This window comes from Symphalangus syndactylus, chromosome 7 (assembly GCF_028878055.3).
Source record: "Symphalangus syndactylus isolate Jambi chromosome 7, NHGRI_mSymSyn1-v2.1_pri, whole genome shotgun sequence".
In the NCBI taxonomy this organism is placed as follows: Eukaryota; Metazoa; Chordata; class Mammalia; order Primates; family Hylobatidae; genus Symphalangus; species Symphalangus syndactylus.
The window spans coordinates 18000198-18013080 of record NC_072429.2 but is presented as its reverse complement, the minus strand read 5'-3'; the positions used below and the strand labels follow the sequence as shown (position 1 = coordinate 18013080).

The 12883-nt window shown below is 41.2% G+C and overlaps 1 protein-coding gene across 4 annotated transcripts in view; it reads right to left on the bottom strand.

Moving 5' to 3' along the window:
- The window catches only part of SLIT3 (slit guidance ligand 3), a 653573-nt gene that overhangs the window by 65956 nt on the left and 574734 nt on the right, over nt 1-12883 (bottom strand). For all 4 annotated transcript variants that reach the window (XM_055285296.1, XM_055285297.1, XM_055285294.2 and 1 more), the window contains 2 exons: nt 3168-3236; nt 1646-1717 (listed from right to left, as the gene is read on the bottom strand). In XM_055285296.1, the coding sequence (XP_055141271.1) occupies nt 1646-1717; nt 3168-3236 (141 nt within the window). The remainder of the gene's footprint in view (nt 1-1645; nt 1718-3167; nt 3237-12883) is intronic.

Here is a 12883-nt window from a genome sequence, read left to right as displayed (position 1 = left end):
TAGATCAATGGAACAGAACAGAGCCCTCAGAAATGATGCCGCATAGCTACAACTATCTGATCTTTGACAAACCTGACAAAAACAAGAAATGGGGAAAGGATTCCCTATTTAATAAATGGTGCTGGGAAAACTGGCTAGCCATATGTAGAAAGCTGCAACTGGATCCCTTCCTTACACCTTATACAAAAATTAATTCAAGATGGATTAAAGACTTATATGTTAGACCTAAAACCATTAAAATCCTACAAGAAAACCTAGGCAATACCATTCAGGACATAGGCGTGGGCAAGGACTTCATGTCTAAAACACCAAAAGCAATGGCAACAAAAGCCAAAATCGACAAATGGGATCTCATTAAACTAAAGAGCTTCTGCACAGCAAAAGAAACTATCATCAGAGTGAACAGGCAACCTACACAATGGGAGAAAATTTTTGCAACCTACTCATCTGACAAAGGGCTAATATCCAGAATCTACAATGAACTCAAACAAATTTACAAGAAAAAAACAAACAACCCCATCAAAAAGTGGGCAGAGGACATGAACAGACACTTCTCAAAAGAAGACATTTATGCAGCCAAAAAACACATGAAGAAATGCTCATCATCACTGGCCATCAGAGAAATGCAAATCAAAACCACAATGAGATACCATCTCACACCAGTTAGAATGGCCATCATTAAAAAATCAGGAAACAACAGGTGCTGGAGAGGATGTGGAGAAATAGGAACACTTTTACACTGTTGGTGGGACTGTAAACTAGTTCAACCATTGTGGAAGTCAGTGTGGCGATTCCTCAGGGATCTCGAACTAGAAATACCATTTGACCCAGCCATCCCATTACTGGGTATATACCCAAAGCACTATAAATCATGCTGCTATAAAGACACATGCACACGTATGTTTATTGCGGCACTATTCACAATAGCAAAGAGTTGGAACCAACCCAAATGTCCAACAACGATAGACTGGATTAAGAAAATGTGGCACATATACACCATGGAATACTATGCAGCCATAAAAAATGATGAGTTCGTGTCCTTTGTAGGGACATGGATGAAACTGGAAAACATCATTCTCAGTAAACTATCGCAAGGACAAAAAACCAAACACCCCATGTTCTCACTCATAGGTGGGAATTGAACAATGAGAACTCATGGACACAGGAAGGGGAACATCACACTCCGGGGACTGTTGTGGGTGGGGGGAGGGGGGAGGGACAGCATTAGGAGATACACCTAATGCTAAATGACGAGTTAATGGGTACAGGAAATCAACATGGCACATGGATACATATGTAACAAACCTGCACATTGTGCACATGTACCCTAAAACCCTAAAGTATAATAAAAAAAAAAAAGAAAAAAATAAAAAAAAAAAAAGAAAATTCACAAACCACAAAAGGTATTCCTAAGACAGCCTTCTTCAGAAGCGATGAGGTTCTAGTTCTTCTCTAACTGCCTGGACAGTGGAGGGCTTCCTACTTTATCTTTCTTCTGATGATTAAGGTGTATCTTATGCTAGGGCCGCCATAGGCCTGAGGGTCATTAGGGCAGATAAACTAGTCCTGCTGGGAGGGAGGGAAAGAGTGACCATCTACTGCTAGGCCCATGGGCATGGTAAACACAGTATCTCAGTGTACTCACAGAGTGGAGAGGTGAGACATGTTACTGAAGGTGTAATTGGTCAGCATGCTGATGCTGTTGTTGCTCAGGTCACTAGGAAAAGTAAAACAGAGGGGTCACGCTTTTGTCTTAGTTGCATCTGTAGGAGGCCATTCCCAAGTATCACACATACCTGCCATCCACCCACTCATCTACCCATCCACCCATCCACCCACCTATTCATTAATTCACTCACTCATCTATCCATCCCGCTGCTGGCCTATTTATCTACTCTCCCACTCACCCATCCACTTGCCCATCCATCCATCCATCCATCCATCCATCCATCCATCCATCCATCCATCCATCCATCCATCCATATATCTACCCACCCACCCACTCACCCATCTACCCCTCACATATTTATCATATTTATCCCACGCACTCACCTGCCTGCCTGCCCATCCATCCATCCCACCCTCCCTTCCTCCCTCCCACCATCCATCCACCCACTTATCCACCCACTCATCCACCCACTCATTCATCCAAATGGTCATTTTCCATTCAAACACTTATTCAATCATTCAAGCAATTGTCGTTCATTTATCCATCTGTTCACTTATGCAGCTAGTCAATCATTCAGTTACATGACTATTCATCCATTTCACTGTACCAACAAAATATGATACATATAATAACAATCTCTCCTTGTTTTAGTACTTTTTTCCCCTGATTAATTCTTTTCACTGTTCCTCTATCCCCCTTCTTTTCTGGCATTCATTTACTCTATCTTATCAGGTTCTCTCTTAGGGGGACTGAGGTTGGTGGGGGTGCAGTCCTCTGCCAGCTGCAACCTCGAGCTTCCCTGCGGGGATAAACATCCAGAGCGGTGGCAGTGTTAGCTGCACATTAGAATCACCTGGGGAGCTTTTAAATCCTCTGATGCCTGAGTTCCATGCCCAGGTATTCTGATTTAATTGATCTAGCATGGGCTTGAGCACCAGTAACTTAAAAAAAAAAACTGCTCAGGTGATTCCTCTAATGAGCTGATGGTGAGGACCATTGCTTTAGAGCAGTGGTTCTCAACTGGGGGCACTTGTGCTCCCTCAATGACATTTGGCAATGACTGGAGATATTTCTGGTTGTCAATACTGGGGGAAGTATTACTGGCATCTAGTGGGTAGAGGCCACAGATGTTGTTAAACATCCTATAATGTCTATGATAGCCTCCCAACAACCAATAATTAACCCCAATGTCCACAGTTCCGAGGTTGAGAAATCCTTATCTAGAGGCTGGTTTCAGGAGTTTATAGGAATCCATCCCACAGAGAGATGGTGTTCTTTCACCTTTTCTCAGTAGGTCTCCTGCTTTCCCAAGGGTAATGCCCTTTCATTCTGCAAGATCTCCCACTTTCCCTTTGTAGACTGGCTTCTGGTCCTAAGCAGACAGGCATCTTTCAATTACCACTTGCATCAGCTCTGTTCTCTTTTACCATCCACTTCAGTTTCCTGAGCGACCCCAGCAGGGAAAAATAAACATCCCACCCAATACTGGGCTCCTTACATAAGCGTCAGGTGTCGGAGGGCGGACAGCTCTCTGGGCACGGCTGTTAGGTGGTTTCCTTCCAGGTACCTGAAAGAGGTGCGGAGAGACAACACCTGAGAAAGAGACACCGTACAAATTCTTACCTTTTCAGAGAAGCCTCCCTGATTTTCCAGGCTGGATTAGGTCCCTCTTTTACTCTTAGAGTCTCCTTCCCCAACTTCAAAGCATTACTATATTTGTCATTTAATATTTATTTGATTATCCAATGAATGACATTTTATCTCCACTGGACTTATACATTTCATGTTGGCAGGATTCTTGTCTAAAATTGCCCACCGTTGGATCACCCCGTGGCTGTTTACAGAGCTGATACATAGTAGGTATTCAATAAATATTTGTTTAATAAATAAAGCACTCATTTTATATTCAGCCCTCAAAATATCCTTATGTAGCAGGAAGTCACAGTTGAAGAAAAGTTCAGAGATGTTAAAACACTTGCCCAAGGTCATGCAGCAAGCAAGTGGTTGAGCTAGGACTTGAACCCAGCTCTGACTGTAGTCTTATCACAATTCCGCACTTAGCTTCCGGAAGCTGTTGGGAGAACTGAGCCAGGCATGATTAAAAACCCTAATTCAATGTTGACTATCTCTGATGTACATTTGGAAACTGAGGAAACGGAGGGCTATCTCTGTTGCTGGAGCACTGTACTACAGTTCCCAGCAGAAGGACCACATGGCAGGAGGGGACAGGGGTTTAGAGTGAGGTTGCACCCAACAGATGCGGACTCCTTCCGGACAGGCAAAGGCTGAGCTTAGACCTGCCTGGACTTCAGCATCCTACACTGACCTGCTCACCTAGGATGAGGCCACCTCCTTAGAGACTCAAGTGTGGCTTAAGACAAGAAAGTCTCATTGTAATTATGTACTCATGAATTACAAAGGTTATTCCTACCTATAAATAAAAGTTAATGCTATCCTCAAGTGGGGACAGGCCACTCTTGCTGTAAACCCCTTTCTCCAGGCTTTCTGTTGCTCTCAGGACAAAGCTGAAGAACATTTAAGATGGCTTACAAGAACTGCTTTGATCTCTTTGGTGATCTAAAGCTCCCATAGCATCCTCTCTTTTGAGTCAACACATAGCCACTGCTGTCCATTTGTCAAGTGTCTGACTTAAGCTCCATGAGGCTAGAACTAGGTCTATCTCTTGCTAGCCTGGTGCTTCTCAAACTTCAACGTACATGCAAATCACCTGGATTTTGCTAGACCACAGATTCTGACCCTAGGTCTGGGGTAAGATTGAAGAATCTGCATTTCTAATGAGCTCCTGGGTGATGGTGGTGACTGCTGGTCTGCAGACCACATTTTGAGTAATAAGGTGCTGGCACACTACCTAGTGTCCAGTAGACCTACCACAAAATGACTGAATGGGATAGAAATGGGTTAAAACAGAATATGGGTCAAGGTGTCAATGACTGAACCAGCCTTAGCTTTAAGGCCACATTGGAATGTACATTATCTTTGTTTAATTAAGACCAAGTAACTTTCCTCCTATAGTTGGCCCCTGGGGACTCTCATGGCACAGGGTGCTGGACTGGACCTAATAAGGTCTTAGGTGGCCATGGCATATTGGACTGATGTCCTTTTGGTTTGATCCTTGGTTCTGTACCATTATGGGCCAAGATCTGTGCTAGATCCTGGGGGAAATACAAAGATGAACCAGATTCCATTTCTGTCTCAGGGAGCCTAAAATTCAGTGATGCACATGCTTAGATTGTGCCCTCAGACAGAAAAGCCAAGAGAAATGCATTCATTCATGCATGCATTAATTCAAGCCCAAGTATTTATTAAACGATTATGATGTACCAAGTATCGTATATAGTGGTGAATAAGAGCCATAATGCCTGCTTTCAGGCAATTAAAAATCAAATATAGGTGGAGAGGGAAGCAGGGAGGGAGGGAAGCAGGGAGGGAGGGAGGGAGGGAAGCAGGGAGGGAGGGAGGGAGAGGGAGGCAGGGAGGGAGGGAGGGAGAGGGAGGCAGGGAGGGAGGGAGAGAGAGGCAGGGAGGGAGAGAGAGGCAGGGAGGGAGGGAGAGAGAGAGAGGCAGGGAGGGAGGCAGGGAGGGAGGCAGGGAGGCAGGGAGGGAGGCAGGGAGGCAGGGAGGCAGGGAGGGGGAGGAAGGGAGGGAGAGGGAGGGAGGAAGAGAGGGAGGGAGGGAGGGAGGGAGGGAGGGAGAGAGAGTCCATGCACGAGAGCAAGCAGGCAGAAGTATAAAGAAATATAAATTATGAATTTCAATCTGTGCTTTCTTGGGAAGGAGCAAGGAAACACCAAGGGGCTTACTGCAGAAAGATGCAGTTGAGGGGCCAGGTATGGTGGCTCATGCCTGTAATCCCAATACTTTGGGAAGCCGAGGCGTGTGGATCACTTGAGGTCAAGAGTTTGAGATCAGCCTGGCCAATGTGGTGAAACCCCCCTCCTAAAAATACACAAAAAAATAAAAATAAAAACAAAAATACAAAAAATACAGCTGGATGTGGAGGCACATGCCTGTAATCCCAGCTACTCAGGAGGCTGAGGCAGGAGAATCGCTTAAACCCAGGAGGCCAAGGTTGCAGTGAGCCAAGATTGCGCTACTACACTCCAGCCTTGGGCAACAAAGCAAGACTGTGTCTTGAAAAAAAAAAAAAGAAAAAGAGAAATATGCTGGCCGCGCATAGTGGCTTACTCTTGTAATCCCAGCACTTTGGGAGGCTGAAGCAAGTGGATCACTTGAGGCCAAGAGTTTGAGAGCAGCCTGGCCAACATGGCAAATCCCGGTCTTTACTAAGAATACAAAAATTAGCTAGGTGCGGTGGTGCGTGCCTGTAGTCCCAGCTACTAGGGAGGCTGAGGCAGGAGAATCATTTGAACCCAGAAGGCCAAGGTTGCAGTGAGCCGAGATGGTGCCACTGCACTCTAGCGTGGGCAACAGAGCGAGACTCTGTCTCAAAAAAAAAAAAAAAAAAAAAAGGAAGATGCACAGCTGAGAAAGACGTGTTTTAAGATGAGGATTGGTAGGTGAAAAGGGTGAAGACTTGGAAAGAGCAGGGGAGGTGGAAGAGTCTGGCAAGAATGCAGCCTGTGGACAGCCCAGAGCTTGAGTTCCAAGGCAGAGAAGGCAGGCTGAGGGGCTGAAGTCTCCTGGGTCAGGAGAGGACAGTGGGAGACAGGGTAGATCACACTGAGGCCTTGGAGGTTATTTTATTCAAAGCACAGTGAGAGGCCATGACTGCAGGCAAGGGCAGAGGCTGGTGTTGCAGAGCTTCCTCAGGCCTCTCATCTGTACTCACCCTCTGCACCCCCTGCATGAAAGGCTGCGGGGTATTTGCATTCTGAGTGAATGCTTGCCCTATTCCCCAACAGGGGCAGGGGCTCAGCTGGTGGTGGGAAGGAGCAGACACTGGGAGGGGGTACTTGTCCAGCTTATTCCTTTGGGCAGGGAGGCTCTGCTCTGTGCAGGCTGAAGAAGGGGAGGACAAACTGTTGGGTCATCATTCACACCTTGCAGGAAGTGTTCTGTGGACAGTGTGGCTACGGGGAGCTTGCAGGCAGGAGCTGGAGGAATGAGCAGGACAGGCAGAGAGGCACTGGTCCAGGGAGCATCTCTTCTCCAGGGAGATCCGAGGGAGTTGCTGGGAAGGAGTATGACCTGAGATCAACAGTGGCTTCCCACCTTCTATGCTGCTCATTCTATGTTGCCACTACTGGGGCCCAAAGACTGGCTCAGTTTGCATGTAAATCTCCAGCTAAACTTCACCACCACCTCAACTAATAATGGTACCCTAAGTCACTGAGGATGTGATTATAGAGATCACTGATCCTATGCCCTGCCGAGGAATTCATACAAAGATCACACTACCACAGGCACTCAGTATCAAAGCCAAAGTATCTTAATCAACAACACACATATATATATATATCTCCTCCGAGAAAATTCTCCCCTACAAAAGCAATTTCAAACAATTAGAACAAGTGACTGCTACACCAGATGTGCAGAAATCCAAGGAAGGACACAGGAAACATGAAAAAGCAGGGAAATATGATGCTACCAAAGGACCACAATTGTCCAGCAACAGATCCCAATCAAAAGGAATTCCTTGAAATGCCAGGTAAAGAATTCAAAATGTTATTCTTAAAGAGGCTCAATGAGATGCAAGAGAAATCTGAAAACCAACACAAAGAAATTAAAAACTCAATCTAGGCTATAAATAAGAAATTTCCAAGGAGACAGACATCTTTAAAAAAAAAGCCAAAGCCCAGGTGCAGTGGCTCAGGCCTGTAATTCTAGCACTTTGGGAGGCCGGCAGAGGATTGCTTGAGTCCAGGAATTTGAGACCAGCCTGCGCAACATAGTGAGACCCTGTATTTACAAAAAATAAAAAGTTAGCTGGGCAAGGTAGCATGTGCCTGTGGTCCCAGCTACTAGGGAGGCTGAGGTGGAAGGATTACTTGAGCCTGGAAGGTCAAGGCTGCAGTGAGCTGTGATCACACCACTGCACTTCAGCTTGAGTGACAGAATTAGACCCTGTCTCAAAAAGAAGAAAAAAAAAAGCCAATTCAGAAATTCTGAAACTAAAAAAATTAATTGAAGGAAATACAAAATACATTAGAAAATTTCAATAATAGACTAGAACAAGCAGAAGAAAGAATCTCAGAACTTGAAGACAGGTCTTTTGAAATAATCCAGTCAGACAAAAATAAGGAAAAAAGAATAAAAAGAATGAACAAAGGCTTTGAGATATGTGAGAGTACATAAAGTGACCAAACTTATGAATTGTTGATATTACCAAGGGGGAAAAGAGATCAAAAAGTTTAGAAAACATATTTGAGAAAGTAATTGATGAAAATTTCCCAAGTCTGTCAAGAGAGTTAGACATCCATTTGCAGGAGGCCCAGAAATCTTCAGGCAAATACATTGTAAAAAGGATATCACTATAGCATGTTATATTCAGAATGTTTAAAATAAAAGTGAAATAAAGGATTTTAAAATTAGCAAGAGAAAAGCATGGAGTCATATACAAAGGAAACCCCTCAGACTAACAGAAGACTTTTCACAGAAACCTTACAGGTTAGAAGAGAAATGTGATGGCATTTTCAAAGTGCTGAAAGAAAAAAAAACTGTCAGCCCAGAATTTTGTATTCTGCCAAAGTAAGCTTTATAAATTAAGGATAAAGTCCTTCCCCGACAAGCAAATACTAAGGGAATTTGCCACCACTAGAGCAACCCTATAGGAAATGTTCAGTGAGGTCTTAAATGTGAAAATGAAAGGTCGATATTCACTATCACAAAAAATCATGAAAATATAAAACTCACAGTTCATATAAAACAATTATATAAAGGAAGAAGAGAAAGGAATCAAATGGCAACACCGCAGAATTTCACCAAACCACAAAGACAGAAAAAGAAAGAAACAAGGAATTTATAAAACAACTTGAAAACAATCAACAATATGACAGGAACAAAGCCTCACATATCAATACTAACCCTGAATAGAAATGGATTAAATGCTCCACCTAAAAGATACAGATTGTCAGAATGGATAAAGAAACATGATCCAACTATATCCTGCCTACAAGAAACTTATCCTTCCCATAAAGACACAAATAGACTGAAAGTAAAGGGGTTGAAAAAGATACTCCATACAAACAGAAACCAAAAGTGAGCAGGAGTAGCTACACTTATATCAGATAAAAAAGACATATCACATAAAACAGTAAAAAAAAGACAAAAAAGGTCATTATATAATGACAAAGGGAACAATTCAGCAAGAGGCTGTAATAATCCTACATACATACATAACCAACATTGGAGAACTCAAATAACACAAAACAAATAATACTGGACGTAATGAAAGAAACAGACGAGAAAACAATAATAGTAGGGTCTTGGTAACACCCTACCGACAGCACTAGACAGATCATTGAGACAGAAAATTAACAACGAAACATTGGACTTAAATTGGACTTTAGGCCAAATGGACTTAATAGACATTTACAGAAATTCTACCCAACAACTACAGAATATACATTGTTTTCACCAGCACATGGAACATTCTCCAAGATAGACCACAAGTTAGCCCACAAAACAAGTCTTAACACATTAAAAAGCCTGAAATTATATCAAGTATTTTCTCAGATCACAGTGACATAAGGCTAGAAATCAATACCAAGACAAACTTTTGAAACTATCCAAATACATGGAAATTAAACAGCATGCTCTTGAACCACTGGGTCAACAAAGAAATTAAAATTAAAATTAAAAAAAAATCCAAATGAATGAAAATGAAAAAACAACATACCCAAACCTATGGGATACAGCAAAAACAGTGCTAAGAGGGAAGTTAGTAGCATTGAATGCCTACATCACAAAGGTAGAAAGATCACAAATTAACAACCTAACATCACACCCCAAGAAACTAGAAAAAGAAGAACAAAACAAACCCGAAGTTAGCAGAAGAAGAGAAATAACAAAGATCATGGTGAGACTAAGGATTCTAGTATGAACAACAAAACAGAAAAGAAATAACAAAAATCAGAGCAGAACTAAATGAAATGGGGACCAAAAGAACAATACAAAAGATTAACAAAAGAAAAAGTTGATTCTTCAAAAAGATAAACAAAATTGATAAATCACTAACTAAACTAACCAAGAAAAGACGAGGGAAGATCCAAATAAATACGATCAGAAATGAAAAAAGAGACATCACAAATGACATTTCAGAAATACAAAAGATCATCAGACTATTATGAACAATGATACAATCACAAACTAGAAAATCTAGAGCAAAAGGATAAATTCCTGGAAGCATGCAACCTCCTGAAATTGAACCAGGAGTAAGTAGAACTTTTGAACAGTAGACCCCTAATAAGTAGAGAGACTGAATCAGTAATACAAAATATCCCCCCCTAAACTGCCACCAAAAAGCCCAGGACCATGCATCCAAAGATGGATTCATAGCTGAATTCTAACAAGCACACAAAAAACTAGTATTAATCCTCCTGAAACTATTTTAAAAAATTGAGGAGGAGGTAATTCTCCTCTACTCATTCTATGAGGTCAGTATCACCCTAATACTAAAACCAGACAAGGGCACAATGAAAAAAGAAAACTACAGGCTAACATCCTGGACAATAGACATAAAAATTCTCAAAAAAATACTACCAAATTGAATCCAACAGCACATCAAAAAGATAATAGACCATGATCAGGTGTGATTTATTCCAGGAATGAAAGGATGCTTCAATATACGCAAATCAATAAATGTGCATCACATAAACAGAAATAAGGACAAAAACCATATGATCATCTTAATAGACGCAGAAAAAGCATTTGATAAAATTCAGCATCCCTTCATGATAAAATTTAGCAAACTAGGCATACAAGGAACATACCTCAAATAATAAAGGCTATATACAACAAACCCACAGCCAACATCATCCTTAATGGAGAAAAGTTGAAAGGATTCCCTCTAAGAATTGGACCAAGACAAGAATACCCACTTTGACCACTCTTATTCAATGTAGTATTGGAAGTCCTCACCAGAGCAATCAGCAAAGAGAAACAAAAGCCATCCAAATTGGAAAAGAGGAAGTCAAATATTTCTGCTGATGATATGATCTTATCTCTAGAAAATAAACACTAAATACTTGACCAAAAAACTGTTAGACTTAATAAACGAATTCAGTAAAGTTTCAGGCTACAAAATTAATGTTTAGAAATCAGTAGCATTGCTAAACACCAACAACTATCTAGTCAGGGACGAAATCAAGAAGGCAATCCCCCTTACGATAGCTAAGACAAGGACAAAAACAAAAACAAAAGCAAAACCCTAGGAATATATTTCACCAAGGAGGTGAAAGATGTCTATCAGGAGAACTACAAAATACTGATGAAAGAAATTGTAGACAACACAAACAAATGGAAAAACATCCAATGCTCATGGATTTGAAGAACTAACGTTGTTAAAGTGACCATACTGCCCAAAGCAATCTACAGATTCATTGCAATCCCTACCAAATGACCAATGTCATTTTTCACAGAATTAGAAAAAAAATCCTAAAATTCATATGGAACCAAAAAAGAGCCCAAATAGCCAAAGCAATCCTGAGCAAAAAGAACAAAGCTGGAGGCATCATATTACCTGACTTCAAATTATATTACAAGGCCACAGTAACCAAAACAGCACAGTACTGGTATAAAAATAGACACATAAATCAATGGTACGGAACAGAGAACCCAGAAATAAAGCCACATTCCTACAACTAACTGATCTTCAACAAAGCCAAAAATATATACTGGGGAAATGACACCCTATTCAATAAATGGTGCCGGGAAAATTGGATAGCCATATGCTGAAGAATGAAACTGGACTCATACTTTTCACCGTATACAAAAATTAACTCACAATGAATTAAAGGCCCAAATGTAAAACATGAAAATATAAAAATCCTAGAAGAAAACCTAGGAAAAACTCTTTTGGACATTGGCCTAGGCAAAGGATTTATGACTAAGTCCTCAAAAGCAAATGTAGTAAAAACAAAAAATATAAAAATGGGACTTAAACTAAAAAGCTTCTGCACAGCAAAAGAAACAACAGTAAACAGACAACCTGCAGGATGGAAAAAATATTTTTAAACTATGCCTAAACAAAGGTCTAATATCCAGAATCTATAAGGAACTTGACAAGAAAAAAAAAACATTAAAAAGCGGGCAAAGGATATGAGTAAACATTTCTCAAAAACAGACATGCAATTGGTCAAACATACGAAAAATGCTCACCATCACTAATCATCAGAAAAATGCAAATCAGAACCACAGTGAGATACCATCTCATATCAGCAGAATGATCATTATTAAAAAGTCTAAAAACAACAGATTTTTGGTGAGTATGTGGAGAAAAAGGAATGCTCATATGCTATTGATGGGAATGTAAGTTGGTACAACCTTTATGGAAAACAGTATGGTGATTTCTCAAAGAACTAAAAATGGAACTACCATTTGATCCAGCAACACCACTACTGGGTAAACACCCAAAGAGAAATAAATAATTACATCCAAAAGACACCTGCACTTGTATGTCTATCACAGCACTATTCACGATAGCAAAGATATGGAATCAACCTCAATGTCCATCAAAAGAGGATTGGATAAAGAAAATGTGGTGTATATTCATGGACACAAGGAGGGGAACAACACACACCATGGCCTGTTGAGGGTTGGGGGGCAAGGGAAGGGAGAGCATTAGGACAAATACCTAATGCATGCAGGGCTTAAAACCTAGATGATGGGTTGATAGGTGCAGCAAACCACCATGGCACATGCATACCTACATAACAACCTGCACATTCTGCACATCTATCTTGGAACTTAAAATAAAAAAAATTAAAAAGAGAAAATGTGGAATGTCTATATACATGGAATACTACTCAGCCATAAATAAGAATGAAATCCTGTCTTTTGCAGCAATGTGGATGGAACTGGAGGCCATTATCCTCAGTGAAATGACTCAGAAAGTCAAATACCACATGTTCTCACTTATGAGTGGGAGCTTGACAATGGGTACACATGGACATACCAAGTAGGATAATGGACACTGGAGACTACAAAATGTGGGAGGGTGGTGAGGGCTGAAAAACTACCTATCAGGCACAATGTTCAGTATTTGGGTGATGGGTACACTAAAAGCCCAGACTT